The sequence below is a fragment of the Gracilinanus agilis genome, chromosome 5, assembly GCF_016433145.1.
Source record: "Gracilinanus agilis isolate LMUSP501 chromosome 5, AgileGrace, whole genome shotgun sequence".
NCBI lineage: Eukaryota > Metazoa > Chordata > Mammalia > Didelphimorphia > Didelphidae > Gracilinanus > Gracilinanus agilis.
The window spans coordinates 297,975,570-297,996,842 of NC_058134.1; the positions used below are offsets into that span (position 1 = coordinate 297,975,570).

Consider the following 21,273-nt stretch of genomic DNA (forward strand, 5'->3'; position numbering starts at 1 on the left):
GAGTTCTAGGGCCATATCATCAATTGCCTATTATCCATTTAGTGGATTGCTTGAACGTAGGAACATAGATTTAAATGTTAAAAGGATCTTATTGGTCATCTAATACAACCCTGTTATTTTACATATGAAGAAATTCACAAAGTAAGTGTCAGTGTCAGGATTTGAGCTCCTAAACTGGACTCTTAAGACCAACTCTCTAAGCCACTAATGCATTAATGTATATTAAAACTTAAGCAGTCACTCAAACTGAGCAATTAATCAGTCAGTAAGTTTATGTTTAACACATATATATATATATGTTTATACAGATATCTAAATGAAATAAAAAGCCATTTCCATTTAACTTTAGAATAACAATAAAACAACTAGTACTTTATAAATTTACAAAGCACTTTATAGAGGGTTGGCCTTAAGAGTCAAACCATCAACAACCCTGGGAGGTCAGTACACTTAATCATCCCCATTTTCAGAGGAGGAAATTGAGGCAAATAGAGGTTAAGTGACTTGCCCAAGGTCACACAGATAGTAAGTTTCTGAGGCTGGATTTGAAGATTGGAATTCAGGTCCTTCTGACTTCAGGTCCAGTGCTCTAAATACATACATCTAGCTTCATAAATTATATATGATACATACATATGCATGTGATGTTTTCTATGCCAGAGTCTGACTTCTTCCAGCTTAGCTTTACTGTCAACAACCTAGGGCACAGCTAATGGGGAAAAAAAAAGATATATCATCTACTCATAAGTAAATAGTTTAAATATTGGCCCAAAGTTTTAAACACAAAATGGAAGAATTATTTCTTTCCTTTCACTGTGTAAATGATATAAAGTTCAAGAGATGTGTAAGCCTGAGTTATATGTATCAGTTTCCATATATTAATGCCTTTATTTTCTGCCCTGAAGGGTCTTTAGGTTAATATATCCTTCATTTGTACCCATATATTTGTTGCTATGGTAATTGAAGCCTTAAAGGAGCAAATTATTCAAAACCAATTTTTATCTTTAATGTTATTATTTTAAAACATGTATAGGAATAAAATACTTTTATGATTAGATTTCCTTTGAAATTTGTATATTTATTGGAATAAAATCTTTATCATTTGAGTTCCCTTAATGGAAAAGTATATTTTGGTCCAAAAATATCTTTTGAAAAAAGCCATTTACTGATTGCATATCTGTAGGGAAATGGGCCAATTCCTATTATGATACCTGAAGTCTATATTCACATTCTGACAGTTTGGTTAATTTCTGAGGCGTGGAAAAATAAAGTATGGGAGTAAAATTGATTTCAAAAGAAATTATAAGAATACTAAAAGTTTAAAAAACTGTGAAGGAAAGAAAATAGGGAAATAGGGATACTGAAATAAACAGATCTAAATTTTTAAAGGAAATATTTTTCTAGTAGTAAAAAGTCTGCTTTGGTTTTGGCAAAGCTGGAAATATTTGTGGAAAATGTATCTACTTCCACTAATTTCTAGACCAGAAAAATATAAAAGCTACTGAGTTGATAGGAATTTAAATTTCTGCTTGGTGTTCTCTTCCCAAGAGAACTCTTTTTTTTTTAATTTTAATTTTCATTTTGAATTTCCCATAGTTACATATTTCATGTTCTTTCCCTCTCCTTCAACCTCCCCACCACTGGTGCTGACACACAATTCCATGGGTTTTACATGTATCGTTGATTAAGACCTAATTCCATATTATTGATAGTTGGACTAGAGTTATTATTTAGTGTCTACATCCCCAATAATATTCCCATCAGGCCATGTCATCAAGCAATTGTTTTTCTTCTGTGTTTCTACTCCCACAGTTCTTTCTCTAAGTGTGACTAGTTTTCTTTCTCATAAATCCCTCAGCCTTGCTCTGGATCCTTGTGTTGCTGCTAGTAGAAAAGTCTGTTATGTTCGATTGTACCACAGTGTATCAGTCTCTGTGTACAATGTTCTCCTGGATCTGCTCCTTTCACTCTGCATCAATTCCCGGAGGTCATCCTAGTTTACATGGAATTCCTCCAGTTCATTATTCCTTTCAGCACAATAGTATTCCATCATCAACAGATACCCCAATTTGTTCAGCCATTCCCCAATCAAAGGGCATTCCCCCATTTTTCCAATTTTTTGCCACCACAAAGAGCGTGGCTATAAATATTTTTTTTTACGTCTTTTTCTTTATTATCTCTGTGAGGTATGAACCAAGCAGTGGTATGGCTGGATCAAAAGGCAGACAGTCTTTTAAAGCCCTTTGGGCATAGTTCCAAATTGTCATCCAGAATAGTTGGATCAATTCACAACTCCACCAGCAATACATTAATGTCCCAATTTTGCCACATCCCCTCCAACATTCACCACTTTCCTTTGCTGTGATGTTAGCTAATCTGCTAGGTATGAGATGGTACCTCAGAGTTGTTTTGATTTGCATTTCTCTAATTATAAGAGATTTAGAACACTTTATGTGTTTGTTGATAGTTCTGATTTCTTTACCTGCAAATTGCCTATTCATGTCCCTTGCCCATTTATCCATTGGGGAATGGCTTGATTTCTTCATACAATTGATTTAGCTCCTTATATATTTGAGTAATTAGACCTTTGTCTGATTTTTTTGCTATAAATATTTTTTTCCCAATTTGTTGCTTCCCTTCTAATTTTGGCAACATTGGTTTTGTTTGTACAAAACCTTTTTAGTTTAATGTAATCAAAATTATTTATTTTACATTTTCAAATTTTTTCTAACTCTTGCTTGGTTTGAAAATCTTTCCTTTCCCAGAGACCTGACAAGTAAACTATTCTGTGCTCACCTAATTTACTTAGAGTTTCCTTCTTTATATTCAAATCATTCACCCATTCTGAATTTATCTTGGTATAGGATGTGAGATGTTGATCTAGACCCAATATCTCCCATATTGTTTTCCAGTTTTCCCAGCAGTTTTTGTCAAATAGTGGGTTTTTGTCCCCAAAGCTGGGTTCTTTGGGTTTATCATAGACTGTCTTGCTGAGGTCGCTTACCCCAAGTCTATTTCACTGATCCTCCCTTCTGTCTCTTCGCCAGTACCATATTGGTTTTTTTTGTTTTTGTTTTTTTTAAACCCTTATCTTCTATCTTGGAGTCAATACTATTGACTCCAAGGCAGAAGAGTGGTAAGGGTAGGCAATGGGGGTCAAGTGACTTGCCCAGGGTCACACAGCTGGGAAGTGCCTGAGGTCAGATTCAAACCTAGGACCTCCCATCTCTAGGCCTTGTTCTCAATCCATTAAGCTACCCAGCTGCCCCAGTACCATATTGTTTTGCTGACTACTGCTTTATACAGTTAAGATCTGGTACTGATAGGCCACCTTCCTTGATATTTTTTTTTCATTATTTCCCTTGATATTCTTGATCTTTTGTTCTTCCAAATAAACTTTGTTATAGCTTTTTTCTAATTTGGTAAAAAAGTTTTTTGCTAGTTTGATAGGTATAGCACTGAATAAGTAAATTAATTTGGGTAGAATGGTCATTTTTATTATGTTAGCTCGTCCTACCCATGAGTAATCAATGTTTTTCCAATTGTTTAGATCTAGTTTTAATTGTGTGGAAAGGGTTTCATAGTTGTGTTCGTATAATTCCTGTGTTTATCTTAGCAGATAGATTCCTAAGTATTTTATATTGTCTAGGGTGATTTTAAATGGAATTTCTCTCTCTAACTCTTGCTGCTGTGATGTGTTGGAAATATATAGAAATGCTAATGACTTATGTGCATTTATTTTGTATCCTGCAACTTTGCTAAAGTTGTTGATTATTTCTACTAACTTCAAGAGAACTCTTTAGTGAAGAAAAATGACCAAAAATAACCAAACCAGACTTGTGTCAAAAAATATGAATTGCAATAGATAATATGTGAAACAAGACAGGTAATGTACTTAATAAATGCTTGATGATTGTCTGAAATCACTTGAAAACTGAAATCACTGACATAGTCCATAGTGGTTGATGGTTGCACCAAGCAACAGAAGAAAACTTTTCTCTGTCTGGAGACTGATTCTTAGCTTCTTTACATTTTTTTTAACCCTTACCTTCCATCTTAGACTCAATAGTGTGTATTGGTTCTAAGACAGAAGAGTGGTCAGGGTAGGCAATGGGGGTCAAGTGACTTGCCCAGGATTACACAGCTAAGAAGTGTCTGAGGCTAGATTTGAACCCAGGACCTCTCATCTCTAGGCCTGGCTCTCAATCCACTGAGCCACTCAGCTGCCTCTAATTTCTTTACATTTTTAAAAGCTTGGTGAAGGTTCATATACCACAAATAGAAATGACACATAAAAGCTATTTTTGCTATGTTTACCAGGAAACACTTGAACTTTTGTCCAGTGGCATCAGGGTCCTACAGTGTTTCCAATGGGATCTGTGGAGAGATGCTGGTCAGGCCATATTTATTGTTCAACATGTCTGGCACATGCTCTCTCCTGTTTCTCCCTCAGGCTTCCCCTAGCTTTGGTTAGGCTAGCCCATCTGCCCTATGAATGGTGGTCACTTGACAGTTAGTATAGACCCTTTTCCATACCAGTAGCTTCACTGGATGATGAAGACTGGTCTAAAAACAGTTGTTTTGAGGAGCACTAGAACTGGTTGATTTTGATGTTTCTCTAAGCTCCTTTTCAAATTTTATAAATAAGAAAATTATTTTAAAAATTTCTATAGATTTATGGGACCTAATTCATAAGGAAGAGGTTATTGTCAATATTGCAGTATAACTCTTGTGGGATTATGCAAGGTAAAGTGTCACAGAATCAGTCTTGGCCTACATGGTGACTATTTTTGTTATCAATGTTACTTTATCATCACAGCTGATAAAATTAAGAGCCTCTTCCGTAAGACTAAAGGTGAGACCAAATTACAGGAATGAAGGCTGATATAAGAATTTCATTGGTATGACAGAGAAGGGTAGTAAGAAGACAAAATTAAATTCAGTAAGAAAAATGAAAATTGGTACATCTGAGCAGAACCAAAAGTAACTAAGGTATCCACACCACTGACCCAGTGATTTGGCTGGTGAGCATATGCTACAAAACATGATACAGCAGCAAAGATCCAATATCTATCAACATAGTCACAGTAGTACTTTATGCTAGCAAAGGATTGGAAACAAAGGGGGTGTCCATTGATGAAGGAATGGATAAAGAAAACCATGCTGTGTAAATGTATTGGGATATTATTGTACAAGTAATAGTTGCTAGGATATTATTATATCATGAAAAAGTCAGAGAAAGAGGAAGTATGAACTGATTAAGTCCCAAATAAGTGAACAATATTCACAATGACTTCACCAAGGTAAATAAAGTCATTGAAAGGAATTTAAACTTGAATAACAAAGCCAATGAAGGCCACGGAAAATAGCTAATAAAACATATCCCCTTTCATAGCAAGAGGTGAAAGACTACTAGGTCAGAATATTGTACATATTTTCAGACATGGTCTCTATCAGATGAGTTTGTTTAATGATCTTTCTTAGTCACAGAGGAATCCTTATTATGGAAAGGGAATGGGAAATGATTATGATACAAAGTCAAAAAAGTACATTTTGTTGGCAATGAAACTTTCACTGGAGGAAGAGATTGGCTACATATAAGAGCCATCAGGGGGAAAAAAAGTCTAGGCTCATAAGAGACAAGAAATTGGTCAGCATTTTAGTCAGCCTTCAAGATGTGGTAATCTGCTGAGAAGTATACCAAGTGCTATATTAATGTTTTTTTCAAATGTTTCCTGTCATCAGAATGCAAGCTAAACATACTAAGTGTAGAGCAGCAGTAGAGACAATTTCTTGAAATGAGAAACCAGTTTTCTCATTCTTCTAAATTAACTTTATTGTTGACTTGGCAGGTTTTCTGTCTTGCCTTTGGGCTTTAAGTAACTATCACTATAAAAAGAATAGTTCATCATGCTCAAAAATAAATTAGAAGAAAAAATTTGGCCCATTCTAACTACTCATTCTCAACAAGAGAGCTTTTGGAAACTGCTGCCATGTCAAAACTGAAGAGAATTCCAGTTTTAAAAAAGGAATAGTTATAGTTGAACAAAGGAGAAGTCCCCCCACTTTCTTTGAAAAGGTAGGGGGGTATGGTTATAAAATACTAAGTAAATGTCAAACTTTCATCAACATCTTGGTTGGTTTTTCTCGACTGTCTTCTTTTCTTTCTTTGTTTTAATCGATGACTTTCTACTAAGGGAATAAGGAGGGATCCATTGGGAAATATTGGCAACTTGACCAAAAATTTTTTTGCAAGAGAAGAAGGATTCATTCAGTCTGAATAATAACAATTCCATATGCATAATAATAATGAGAACAAAACATGCCAGTATTCTTCTTAAATTAACTGTAACTTATATTTAAATAATCCTTTAGGTGGCTTAGTGGTTTCAGAGCCAGACCTGGAGATAGATCTTGGGTTCAAATCTGGCCTCAGACATTTTCTATCTGTATGACCCTGAGAAAATCCCTTAATCTTCATTGTCTAGCCCTTATTGCTCTTTTGCCTTGGAACTAATACACAGAATTGATTCTAAGATGGAAGGGAAGGATTTTTTTTTAAATAGATAAATAAATTATTCTTTAATGTTGATAAAGTACTTTATATGCATCATTTAATGTGTAGTATAATTACTAATGCTATGTCTGTTTTACAGAGGAATAAACTGAGTTTCAGAGAGCTGATCACTTACAGAAAGCCAGAGTTAATAAGTAGCAGAATTATGATTCAAACACACGTCTTCTGACCACTGTCTTTCAGCATTATGTCTAAGATGTTAGAATTAGAAGAGACTTGAGAGAGTTCATTTAATCCATTAGATTTGATCTAATCATATCCAATTCAGTCTTAAGATTTAAATTAATTTCCAACACACCAAGAATTATATTTTATGAAGTTTATTAATAATCACTTGAAGTAGAAGGAATAAAAGGGAAATAGAAGTAAAAAACCCTAATTATTTGACAAAATTAAGACCACATGACTAAGTTCTCTTTGCCTGTTTAAAAAGCACACTCCAGAAAAGCCTCAACAGGAAGAGGAGAGCGAGAGGCAGGGCTACACCAAATTTATATCCTCGCTACATCAGCACTTAGCGTGGGGAGAGGGGGGTGCTGGGAATTGTAGTTTTTAGGGTAACAGATTCTAATTACACAAGTCCCTTCATTTTACATACAAGGCAGCTGAGGTAACAGTTGTTAAAGGACTTGTTCATGGTGACATACCAAGTTATTGTCAGCTCTGGGACGTGACTCCTTCATCTGGTTGCTTTGGAGGCCCAGGGAAAGCGAAAGATTTGCTCAGGAAATAAGTGACAGAACTAGGATTTAAACATAGGTCTGATTCTGATCCTGTCTCTGATTCTGGATCTAGTGTTCTTTCCTCTCACTGCAACTGCTTCATCTACTTATCATGCCTATTCTGGGATAAGTTAGCCCACTTAGCTTGGATCATATCATGTCCAAGGACGTATAAATCTGATCATAGGACATAAAATTTAGAGCCTAAAAGGACCTGCCAGGTCATCCAATCCATCACCTTCATTTTATGTATGAGAAAACAAGCCAGAGAGGTTAAGTGACTTGGCCAAGGTGATATAAGTCATTAAGTTGCAGAGCCAAAACTCAAACCCAGGTCCTATGACACCAAATTCAGCAATCTTTCTGCTGCATCCTTGAACTCTTCTATTCCCAATTAGGAGCTGCATAGGAATCCTGTATATTGGTGTTGCTTTTTATGAGGGTAATCAGGGAATTTGAGTCAATGTCATATCACTATGCTGATATACAATGAGTAAGGTATACATTTTGAGCTTTTTCAGTCAAGGTAAACATTATATATAATTTTTTAAAGTTATTTTACCTTGTTTAGAACAAAAGGATAGAAAATGAGCGAAACACAACTTTTTGAAAATAACGACAGGGGGCACCTGGGTAGTGGATTGAGAGCCAGGCCTAGAGACGGGAGGTCCTAGGTTCAAATCCAGCCTCAGACACTTCCCAGCTGTGTGACCCTGGGCAAGTCACTTTACCCCCATTGCCTAGCCCTTACCACTCTTCTGTCTTGGAACCAATACATAGTATTGATTGCAAGGGAGAAGGCAAGGGTTATTAAAAAAATAATGATTATAGTTTCCTTTATTGGGTTTGTTGAGAAACTTAACCAATTTTACAAAATTAATTCAAAAATGTGAAAAGGAATAATTAAGTAATGATGAAGTCTATGTATTTACATCTGTATTTCAGCTTTTTGAAAAGGCCAAAGAAATTTGCCCCAATATATTTGAGAAGATCAGACCTATTTATGCAGATCTCACAAAGCCAGATTTGGGCATTAGCAAGGAAGACTTAGAGGAACTCCTGGACCACACCAATATCATTTTTCACTGTGCTGCTACAGTTCGCTTCGATGACCCACTAAGGTATGTTCCTATTTTTTTCTTTTTAGCAACTGGTGATTCAGAATAGAAAATCATGTCCAAAAAGTCTAAATGTCTGGACAAAGCCATCTAATCCAACAAAATCTGATATGATCTAGCAATCAGGCCTAGAACCAGGCTTCTATATTAAAACAAAAACAAAACAAAGCCCCTAAAGGTTTAGCTAGTGGCAGTGACATTTGTTTTGTTCCACAGTTGTGTTAAGCCCAAGGAACTGGTCATTTGGTGTAGTGTTTTTCTTAGGCACCCATTTGCTAATACTTGTGATTTAAATCATCATCATTTAAGTCAGAGTGAAGGAACAAATTAGAACACTTTCCTCAAGGTGAAGAAGCAACTTTCATCAAGTCATGTCATTAGAAATTCTAATCATCCTAATCCATTTCATAAATGTAAGAGTTGGGTTGATGCCCCATCTTCTCTGGTGCCCTGTCTTAGGTAGGAATAATTTTTTATTACATCAGTCATAGTCTGTTGTGGCCAAGATCTATACTCCTCATTGAATCAACCAAAGCTATTTTGTGAGACACTAAATTGTACCATGAATAACAGTTACCTAGTTTTTGCAAAGTGCTTTTAAGGTTTGCAAAGTGCTGTGTATATGTTGTCTCTCTGAGAATATATATTAAAAGAAGAAGTTATCTCCAAAGTGGAGGAAAAAAGAGATTGTGTTCAGTTTTGAGAGTATTGAGAGAGAGAGAGAGAGAGAGAGAGAGAGAGAGAGAGAGAGAGAGAGAGAGAGGGAGGGAGAGAGAGAAGAGAATTGAGCTGTAATAGAAAAATATTGAGGACTTGGACTATGGAAAATCTCAAGAAAAGGTCAGCTTTTCCCCCAACCCTTTCTCCTAATTCCTGACTATTAACAGATACTTTAACATAATCTGCTATTTTGTTATCCAGATGTTTCGGGTAGAGAATGATATTCAACTTTTGCCGAAACTTTAAAAACTTTCCCAACTTGACATTTGGAGCTATGGTGCCTGAACTAAGAACTTTCCATCTAAAATTCCCTAAAGCTAAAGAGGCAGGAAGCAAGTGAACCTTTGGGCTTAAAATGCACTCATTATTATAAGTAGGAATTATACCTATATGTATATATTATACCTTTGGTCAGGTTCATTAGCAAACTCATCTAACAGTCTCCTCATCAAGTTCTCTTACATGGGTTAGATTTTGACTCTCTCCTAAAAAATCAGCTCGATGAAAAAAAAATGAGGAAAGAAGTTTTAGCTTTGGAAGTATTGCTACTTAATATTTGGGAAGCATCCTATAGCAAACTTTTCCTTAAGGATATATTCTGTGGACTCTACAAAGGTTCTATATGCCTTAGAGGGATTAAATCCTGGATTTGTAGCACAACTGAAAGAATACACTTGGCCAGGAGTCAGGAAGCCTTGATCTGAGTCCCAGTCCTGTAAGTCTAATCTGTTGGGCGAGCCACTTCACCTCCCTATGTTCATTTGTGAAATAAGATGGTTATACTCTATGACTGAAACTAGAAGCCTGAAAGAACACCTAGCTATCTTTTCTTTTAGGACAATAGTTGAGTGTAAAGTTGTGCATTTGAAAAAAAAATACTTATGAAACTATACTATGATCAGCTTTTCAATCCCTTGAAATCCATTCATACAAATTCTTCTGTGAACTTCAATCCAGTACGAGAAGAGTTTACTCTGCATCCATACCACTGCTTTTAATTCATTACAAATTATTTTCCAGGATTTTTGTTTGCTAAATTGAATCGAATGGTTCTAGATTAAACACAGAAATAATAATATTTCATACTTCCATAGTACTGTAAGGTTTGCAAAGCACTTTTATCCATACATTACTCAGCTGAACCTTACAACAGTCCTGAAAGGGAAGTACCACAGCTATTTTTACCTTGTGACAAAGGAACATTAAATGTCAGATCTCAAATTTTATGTAATTTATCTAACACTCCATTAGGGATGAACCAGCAGCTACCATTATGATATACAGAATCAGCATCATGTCTTTATAGACATATCTCGCATATCAAGTACTAGGAAATGCCATCTAAGAAATTTCACCATCTAGTCATTGTGTAGCTTTTTGTTGCCAAACCATTCGAAATGCCTTGGAATATAATTTCTATCTAAAAGGCTTGTTCAATAAAGAAGGGTTTGCCCCAAGATAGAAGACAGGGAGAAGGGTAAAAATGGAGGCAGTATGCTATTGAAGTAGGAGGGGAGGCAATCAAATTCATCTAGAGTGGTTAAAAAGGCCACCTCTTTATCCAAGCTAGAATGAAGAAAAGTGCAATAGGAGAAGATGTTTGAATGAGATGACAGAAAGAGGAAAAGAAACAGGGAAAATGTTGGTGAAAGGCTTAGATATTTTAAGTGAAATATAAAGCAAGATCTGTGGTAGAGATTGGAATATCGAAAAGGGTTTGAGAAGAGATGAAAATGCTTTGGAATAACTACTCTAGAAAATGGGATAGCAAATCATTTGGAAGAAAGAATGATTATCTAGCTGTAGTGAGGGACTATGTTAACAGAAGTTATGTATGGATAGCAAATAAAATACTAATTTAAATGATGGGAACTTTATAGGCAAGTGACTACTACATTGGACTAGGTGGCCTATAGGGTCCCTCCAAGTCTGAGTACTTAATTCTAGATTCAAAGCTTCCTCCAGACACATTCAATCTACATTGCCCTTTACACAAACATGTTACATTTCCTTGGGCCTGTTTTCCATTTCCATGATGTCTGATTTTCAGGGAACTTCACTGATTTGCTCCATGTTCTACTTATATCAAAAGCAGTAGGAAATCTTCCTTCCCTTTCTTACTTATAAATAAAACTGTTAAGTATGGTGCGTCATGGAGTGGATCAGGTTCATTAAGTATAGCATCATCATGCAAGTATTAAATATTATATATTTTAAGTATGACCTGCTTTATGAAAGGCAGTGTTGCACAACGGATAGAGATCTACCTTTGCTGGGACCCAGGAAGGCCTGGGTCCAATTTTTCCCCCCTAACAGTTACTCAACTGCAATTCACTTAACCTCTCAGTGCTATAGGCAAGTCTTGCAGAGGAGGTGTTGGTAGAGGGTTTCAGCCCCTATCACCATTCCTATGATCGAAAGAATTTACTAGGTACAGTCAGCATAAGCTTTTAGAAAAGTTAACTACTGTAGTAACCACCATTACAGAAATATAAAAATTCCTTTGTTTTTATTTCTACCTGATATCCTCTAGACATGCTTTGCAACTCAATGTCATTGCCACTCAGCAGCTTCTGTTAATGGCCAGCCAGATGCCAAAGCTCGAAGTCTTTATCCATTTCTCCACTGCCTACGCAAACTGTAACCTGAAGCACATTGATGAAGTTATCTACCCATGTTCTGTGGAACCCAAGAAACTGATTGACTCAGTAGAGTAAGTTGGATCTAATTATGACTTTATGACCTTAATTATGATCTTACCTATTCTAGTTTTCTACAGAAATTTCTCCTATTCCTCAAACGCTCTGGGTGTGACTATGATGTGACTAATGTAAGATACCCTTCACTGTGATGCTAGCTCTGTCTACTTTATCAGTGCCACTGGCCTCTCATATTTCAGGAAGGGAAAAATAATTTTGGATGTGTGGTTGTAAGGAAAGGGAAGTGGAAAAGAGCAAAATTCCAAAAGAAAGCTTAAACTTTCAAAGATCACACAAGGCACTTTGAGATCAGAAATGGCAATAATTCTACATTTTCCAATTGTAAAAAATAAAATTAATATATAAATAACTTTTAAAGTATTATGTTTTTTTAAAGATTTATTAGTAGTCTCTAGAAATTAAAGCCATGTGCCATGCTAGATAAGTCATTTTAAAAGCCCTACTGTTCCCAGCTCTCACCATGGTAGATAGGAAGCAAAGAGGAAGTGATAAACCAGTCTCTTAGTTTTATCCCTCTGTCTACATCACTGCATAATGACAGGAAGCCAGTGGGCTCATGAGAAATGTAGTTCAAGGACCCCAAAATTTCCAATAACACATTGCCCCCTGAGATCTGAGGAAGACTAGTCTCTCCGATAGATCTAATAAACATAACCAACTTTTAAATTACAGTAATTTGGGGATAAAAAGAAAAAAGGACAAAACCAATGATCCAATGATTGCAAGGCATATTGATAAAAAGCCAGTTGGGGGCAGTCCCTTTTGGCATAAGAGTGTACATTCAAAACAAATGCATTCAACCCCCCACAGTTCAACCAACTGCACACCAAAGTTCATTGTGTATCTTCTTGATGCAGTGTTGGTTTCTGCAAGCATCTTCATGGTGCCTTCTCCAAATGGTTCACTTTCTGGATTTGGGGAAGTAGCGAATTTCTTACCCCGAAATTACTCTCAAAAGAATTTAAACTTTACATTATAGATTATAATAATACCCCCCTGAGGAGAATAATAACACATTCCCCCTTGAGGAGAATAATGACAAACACCCAGATCAGCTAAGGATACAGCTTAAGGATCAACTGAGTTTTGGGGGTATATGAGTCAATTATCAACAGAAACCCCAAAACATCAAAAAATCCAAATAAAAGAGAAAAAATAACTTATGGATGAAATATAAAATGTCAAAGTCTTATGTGCAAAAATGTAAGTAAAGGAAAAATAAACTTATAACAGGTCCTTGAATCAAGGCCCAATTGAAATGATTTATGTAATTACATACTTACCCAATCAGTAGCCAGGACTATAGAAAGTTTCCATATTATAAGCGAGGAAAAAAAAAAAGGACTAGATTTTTGTGTAAAAGGGAAGTGTCATTCCCTGGTCATATCCCTCATTCTCAGGGATAAGGGGGAGCCAGGATAGCCAACCTTCGCTACTTGAATAGGATGTGGCTCAGGGAATGCTGGCTTCTAACATATGTTAGAACAGCTATGATCCCAAACCCCAAACACTAGTTCAAGTCCTTTAGTATTGGCGTAAAAATTCATTAGTTCTACCTGGATTGGTTCAGTCTTTTTTTTTGACTTTGTGCTCCTAGGCATTATGCAGATTCTCATCAATCTCATTGGGATTGTTTAGTTTCCTTGACCTTGTGCTTCTTGCACTGTATAGTGGCTTTTTTGTTCCCTTCTCCTGAAATCAGACACAAACATTAATCACAGTCCCATAACATTTATCAATAAATGGCAGGTTTCCATAGTCTAAAGCTTTGGGGTATGTATTATAGCAAATTTATATTAATAATATTTATATTAAACTTATATTACTATAAAATCAAAAATATATAGCTTATAATCAGGGAAAGATTTCTCACCCAAAAAATGAGATTCAATTTCTTTTAAAACTTGGCCATGAACTCCTGGGAGTGCAAATGGCTTTTACAAAATAGCAGATTTATAAAACAGTAATATAGTAGATAATGCATATTCAAAGAAGTACCAAATTTCCCCAAAATTACAACAACACATTTAATGACAATAGCAAATAAACCCACTATCATACAGGATTCACATGAGTTTCTATATAGCCACTTGCTGTATGATAGTTAAAAAATCTATACTTGTCACAAATTCTACAGGTATAGCAAATATTTCAACCTTGGCTGATATATTTTTAACAAATTTATTACTGCCTTCATCCAAAATAGGGCAGAGCCTAGAAAAAACAACAAAGCTGATAAAAAAAACTTTTTTAGGTCTAAAATATCACCAAAAAGTCTAGATCCTTCTGGTGGGAAAGTAGAATAAGTACTTTGAAGGTTACAAATATTAAAAAATTATTTCGAAGCTACTATATTTCAGAGAAAATCCTTCACACCTCCTGGATTTTATCCCATTACAGGTTAATTATATCCCATTACAGGTTAATTAAGCCTCTTGGGCATCTCACTCCCTCTGGTATGGGACTGTAACAAAATGTCCCACCCATTTCATGTGGAGCAGAGAATTAAATAGTGAAAATCACTTCAGATTTCTCATTCATTACATTTTTATAAATGCAGAAGTGGGGATAAAATAGTGCCATTGCACATGTCTTCAACTACCAATGGACCCATATTTCTTGTTACAAACAACTCAGAGGCAAGCAAATAATATTAGATATCTAAAATAGCTTCTAAAAATTCCTTAAAATCAATTGAGATATTTAACTCATTAAATTCTCCAAAGGTTGTATACAATGTCAAAATAGAATAAAAAGCAACATGTGATCTCATGAAAGGGTTTGCGTAAGTAGACTATATTTTTACAATGATATTTGCTCTAGTACCAGCATGGGTACACATAATATCATGTAACAGAATTTATATAATAGTCAAAAACACAATCGCTTGAAATGATTCAGTGTAGCAGAAAGATATTGATCAGATTAGCACATGAACTTAAAACAACAAAATTAAATCATAAAAGAAAACAATTAGCAAAGTACAATAAGATAGAGACTTTCAAAAAACCATGGATTCCACATGCTGTCTCGGTGCCCTCCCCCACAGGCAGAGCATGGAAACCTAACTGGGGTAAGGACTGGAAAAGCAGCAGGCTCAGAAACTTCACCCCACTGAAGACCAAGTGCCATACCCCATGATTTCCTTACCCCACACTGGAAAAAGTGCTCCCATTGGGCTCCTGGGCAGAGGGGTGGGTGAAGCGAAAAAATATTTTCAGTGCAGGTGAAGAGGAGGAGGGGAGTAGCATGAGCATTCTGCACCCCTCCAGCTCTGCCACCTGTGAGCTACCCAGCTAACTCCCTGTGCACTCCCATTGGGTTGCTGGGCAGAGGAGAGGGTGATGTGAAAAAATATTGTCAAGCACAGGGAAAGACATAAGGGAACAGCTCTGCCCAAGTCCTTCTGCCTTTCTAGTAATGAACTCTGGTGGGGAGGAATGGCACACGTGCCCACAGAGAGTGCTTTGTGTACCATCTTTTGCATGTGTGCCATACATTTGCTATCACTGTCTTAAACTACTATAAAGCAGTGATCATCAAAACAATCTGGTATAGGCTAATAGAAGGATGGCTCAATACACTAAGGAGTAAATGACCTCGGCAATCTAGTGTTTGATAAACCCAAAGATACCAGCTTTGGGGATAAGAACTCAGTATTTGACCAAAAAACAAACAAACAAACAAACAACTGCTGGAAAAATTGGAAAAGAGTATGGGAAAAGTTTAGAAAACATTTAAATCAAAGGGCATGCATTCTTTTAAAGCCCTTTGGGTATAATTCCAAATTGCCTTCCAGAATAGTTGGATCAATTCACAACTCCATCAGCAAAGTATTAGAATCCCAATTTTGCCGCATCCTCTCCAACTTCTATTATTTTCCTTTGCTTTCATAGTGGCTAGATGTGAGGTGGTACTTCAGAGTTGCTTTGATTTGCATTTTGTTAATTAAGAGGGATTTAAAACACTTTTTTCATGTGATTATTGATAGTTTTGATTTCTTCATCTGAAAACTGTGTGTTCATATCCTTTAACCATTTGTCAATTGGGGAATGGCTTGATTTCGTATACATTTGACTTAGTTCCTTATATATTTGTGAAATTAGACCTCTGTCAGAGAATTTTGTTATAAAATTTTTCCCCAGTTTGTTGCTTCCCTTCTAATTTTGGTTGTATTGGTTTTGTTTGTACAAACCCTTTTTAATTTAATATAATCAAAATTATTCATTTTACATTTTGTAATGTTCTCTATCTCTTGCTTGGTCTTAAATTCCTTCCTTTCCCATAGATCTGTCAGGTATACTATTCTATGTTCACCTAATTTATTTATGATTTCCCTGTTTATATTAAGTCATTTACCCATTTTGAATTTATCTTGGTATAGGGTGTAAGATGTTGATCTAAACCTAATTTTTCCCATACTGTTTTCCAATTTTCCCAGCAGTTTTTGTCAAATAGCAAGTTCTTATTACAAAAGCTGGGATCTTTGGGTTTATCAAACACTAGCTTACTGAGGACATTTACCCCTACTGATCTATCCTTCTATCTCTTAGCCTGTACCATATTGTTTTGATGATCACTGCTTTGTAGTACAGTTTAAGAACTGGTTCTGCTAGGCCACCCTCCATTACTATTTTTGTACCCTAAAGAGATAATAATGAAAAATGTTTGTACAAAAATATGCATAGCCACGCTTTTTGTGGTAGCAAAAAACTGGAAAATGAGGGGGTATCCCTCGACTGGGGAGTGGCTGAACAAATTGTAGTATATGATGGTGATGGAATACTACCATGCAACAAGGAACGATAAAATGCTTTATTTCCACACAAGTTGGAAAGACCTCCACAAACTGATGCAGAGTGAAATGAACAGAACCAGGAGAACATTGTACACAGAGGCTGAAACATGGTGGGACAGTCATATGTAATCGACTTTGCTACTGATACAGGATGATCCCAGGAGAATTACGAGAAAGAATGCTATCCACATTGAGAGAAAGAACTTTGGAAGTATAAACACAGAAGGAAGACATTTGATTTTTCACTTGTTTATATATATGGGTATTAGATATGGGGTTTTGGTTTTTAAAAGATTATTACAAAAATGAATAATATGGAAATAGGTATTGATTAATAATACATGAATAACCCAGTGAAATTACCTGTCAGCTCTGGGAGGGGGGGAGAAAAAAAAGGGAAGGGAAGGAACATGAATCATGTAACCATGGAAAAATACTTAAATAAAAAAATTAAAGGTCTAATTTCTCAAATATATAAAGAACTAAGTCAAATCTATAAGAAATCATATCATTCCCCAACTGACAAATGGTTAAGGGATAGGAATAGACAGTTTTCAGATGAAAGGATCAAAACTATCAATAATCATATGAAAAAAAATGTTCTAAATCTCTCCTGATTAAAGAAATGCAAATTGAAACAACTTTGAAGTACCACCTCACACCTAGCAGATTGGCCAATATGACAGTAAAGGAAAATAATAAATATTGGAGGGGATGTGGCAAAATTGGGATACTAATGCATTGCTGGTGTGGTTGCGATTGACTATTCTGGAAGGCAATTTGTAATTATGCCCAAAGGGCTTTAAAAGAATGCATGCCCTTTGATACAGCAATACCATTATATCCCAAAGAGATAAAAAATGGGGCTGGATCTGTTTGTACAAAAATATTCATACCTGTGCTTTTTTTGTGGTGGCAAAAAAATTGGAAAATGAGAGGATGTCCCTCAAATGGGGAATAGCCAAACAAACTGTGGTATATGATGGTGATGGAATACTATTGTGCTATAAGGAATGATGAACCAGTTGATTTCTTTTTTTTTCCATTTAATAATTTTTATCTTTTAGAAAAGTTAACATGGTTACATGATTCATGCTCTTACTTTCCCCTTCACCCCCCGACTCCCCTCCCCCCATAGCTGATGTGCATTTCCACTGATTTTAACATGTGTCATTGATCAAGACCTATTTCCAAATTGTTGATAGTTGCATTGGACCAGTTGATTTCTTTAAGACCTGGAAAGACCTCCATGAACTGATGCAGAGTAAAATAATCAGAAACAGGAGAACATTATGCACAGTAACTTAAACATTGTGGAATGATCAAATATAATAGACTTTGCTACTAAGAGCAATGCAATGATCCAGGACAATTCTAAGAGACTTACAAGAAAGAATGGTATCCAAAGTTAGAGAAAGAACTGTTGGAGTAGAAATGCAGCAGAAAACATGATTTATCACTTGTTTATATAGATATATGATTTGTGATTTTAGTTTTAAAAGATTATTACAAAAATGGATAATATGGAAATAGGCTTTGAGTCATAATACATGTATAACTCGGTGGAATTACTTGTCAACTCCAAAATGGGGAAAGGAAGAGGGGAAGGAGACAACATGAATCATGTAACTATGGAAAAAAATTTTTAATTAAAATAAAATAAAAACCACAAACCTTAAAACAATCCCTACTCTGCTGACTTCCTGTATTTTCTTGCTGACCCATTTAATAGAAACCAATAGGATTCTTTTCCCTTTCTCTACCCTCCAGATGGTTAGATGATTCAATCATTGAAGAAATCACACCCAAGTTGATTGAAAATCGGCCCAACACTTATACATATACCAAGGCCTTGGGAGAGATGGTGGTATTTCAAGAAAGTGGGAACTTAAACATTGCCATCATAAGACCATCCATCGTTGGAGCTAGTTGGCAAGAGCCTTTTCCAGTAAGCTTTCCCACTCCCTCAGCAACCTAGTTTTGCTTCCTGACTCACTTTACTTTGACAGTCTTCTTTCCTCTCAGGGTTCAATCTTAGGGAACTAACAGAGATGATCTTATGAGATGAATACTGGTACAGTTCAAAGAAAATCCCAGGGAATACATTTAGAAATTTTGCCTGGGGATCCCCTGGGAAGGACACTACCTATACTGACAATGGTCTTAGTAGGGTAAGCTTAAATGAACTCCCCTATGATATCCCTTCCCCAGTCAAAAGATCTTGGATTTAGGTTGTCCAGGATGGCACTGGTTATTTTTTGTGCCACTAACCTCAAATTCAAAAGAATAAGTAAAATAAAGAAGACATCACTAATGCTAATGAATGTGAATGTTGATACCTGGTATATTACTTTATAGTATGCTAAAGGTACAATTCCTACATTCATGTTCTATGGCCACTGCAACCTATACGGGTTTCATGTCTCAAGAAACTAAGAACAAAAGATTAGCTGATTTGTCCAAAGCCAACACAGTTAGTTAGTGGGAAAGCTACAAGAATCCGGGCTTCTACCTGTCTTGGTTCTCTATGTTTCCCACTTCCCTCTTGTCTGTCTTAAACCCAATATGAATTACATAGAATCATTGCCAACAAGAATAAGGTGCTTAGCTGAAGTAGTCCTGGGTGACTCAAAGATATTTAGCTAGAGCTGGACCAGTTCCAAGAATGTAGTAAGTTTAATAATCCATTTTTAACTTTCAGCTTCCTGCCAATATTATAATATGGGGAATTTCAATTTAGAAGCAGAAATGTGATATATTTACTTCCCTTGAGTTTCAGAAGAAAGTTTCCATGATCTGTGGCAGTGAGCTTTGCTTTGGGATATTGAAAAACACACCTTAAAATATATGTATAAATAACTTACTGAAGTCTTCTATTCATCTAAAGACTAAGAACAGTGGAATGGCATCATATGGCATTTAAACTTATGTGAAAATTTAACGATATGGACTAGAAGAAAAGAAAAATTATGCCCTGCCATTACCTTCAACGAGTGTAGGTCCTGAAGTGAACAGGAGAGACATACATTTGCTGCTCCTTGAGTTGGTCTCAGTTCTTGCACAGTTACTATAGTTCAGGCATCTTGCAGGAACAAGTGTAAGGCTAGATTTTTCTACTTACAAACCCTACAGTTTGTTTCTTGTTTGTTTTTCCATTTAGTTTTATCTGAAAGTGGCAAAGTCTCAACTGGTTAATTAAACTTTCCCTGATGTGCTTCCCTTTGGGTTTCCTGTATTCTCTCTTTCTTTATAACAAGAAAAAGAAACCTTTATGTGATGGGGTATTATTCTATAGTATAATCTTACTTATATGTGAAGGTCCTTTGAGAATATTTTTCCCCCAATCCCAAATTTTCCTGCCAACCTAGTATTACCTGTTTTTTTTTCTTTTGAATAGAAGTCCTAGTTTAGCCCATTCTTTTGGTGAATAAGTTAGCTTATACTCAATTGTTTCTATAATTGTCTTAGCGCCATTAGATCTACTGATGCAGAGCACCCTCTTTTAAAGCTACCCTACCCCCTTTCTAACTACAGCTGCTTAAAAATAACATAGTGCATTTTATGGGCAACTAAATGGATTATCAAGGGTAATTTTGATGAAAAAAGCCTTTAGAACTAAACTCCCATAAAATGCCACTGTACACATAAGACAAATTTTCTGTCTACTGTCTCAAGTGCCTATAATTAAAACTACATCATTTGAGATTCAATTTTATAGAATTTTTAAACCCCCTGGTTTGTTAGGAACTGGACAAAGCTAGTTCATGCTTTGAGATTGTTTATTTTTAGAAAAAGAAAAATCTCACAGATCTTGCATGCTCTGTGTAAAATGCAGAACTTTCTTTTTCAGGGTTGGGTGGATAACCTAAATGGACCGAGTGGACTCATTATTGCGGTATGTATATAGACGAAACAATAACATTCCTATATTAACATTCCTGACTGTTCCTATTTGCAGCATTCTTATTTGCAACACAAGTGTGTGTCAGAAGCAGAATTTGAACCCCAGTATTTTTGAAACCATATTGCCTCTGTCTGTGGAAGTCATTGCCCCCATTTTATAGATGTGGAAACTTCTTCTTTGATATTGCCCATAACACAACTAATAAGTATCAATGGCAGGATTCAAACCCAGGTTCAAACCTCAGCATTCAAACTGTCAACCATTCTACACTGGATGAGAAGTTTAGATGTAATCTGATGAGCAAATGGATGCTTTAATAGTCAGTCCCCAAGAGGGCCAAAGAATATTCAAGTGAGACTTCAAAAATTGAACATATAGATATTTGAGCTATATCATTTACTGAAAAGTCTGACTGTAATCATGTTCTTTCTTGTTCATTGTGCAGACTGGGAAAGGGTTTCTCCGAGCCATAAAGGCCACTCCAAGAGCTGTGGCAGATGTAGTCCCAGTGGATCTAGTCATTAACCTCACCCTAGCAGTAGGATGGCACACTGCAGTTCACAGGTATGGATGTATTTCTGGTAATATTGGTGACAAGTAAGATTAATGTATTGAGTATATATGAAAATAAAGATTTTTCTAATGGAAGATCTCAATTAAGAAGTGTTTATTAAACCTTTCTTAATGTTAAAGGACTGAGTATAATACCATATG

The 21,273-nt window shown here is 35.8% G+C and overlaps 1 protein-coding gene across 1 annotated transcript in view; it reads left to right on the plus strand.

Annotated features, from left to right (window-relative positions):
* Positions 1-21,273, plus strand: part of FAR2 (fatty acyl-CoA reductase 2) — a 55,951-nt gene that overhangs the window by 12,579 nt on the left and 22,099 nt on the right. The window contains exons 2-6 of the mRNA XM_044678253.1: positions 8,245-8,420; positions 11,671-11,850; positions 18,426-18,603; positions 20,506-20,550; positions 21,005-21,123. Coding sequence (XP_044534188.1) covers positions 8,245-8,420; positions 11,671-11,850; positions 18,426-18,603; positions 20,506-20,550; positions 21,005-21,123 — 698 coding nt within the window. The remainder of the gene's footprint in view (positions 1-8,244; positions 8,421-11,670; positions 11,851-18,425; positions 18,604-20,505; positions 20,551-21,004; positions 21,124-21,273) is intronic.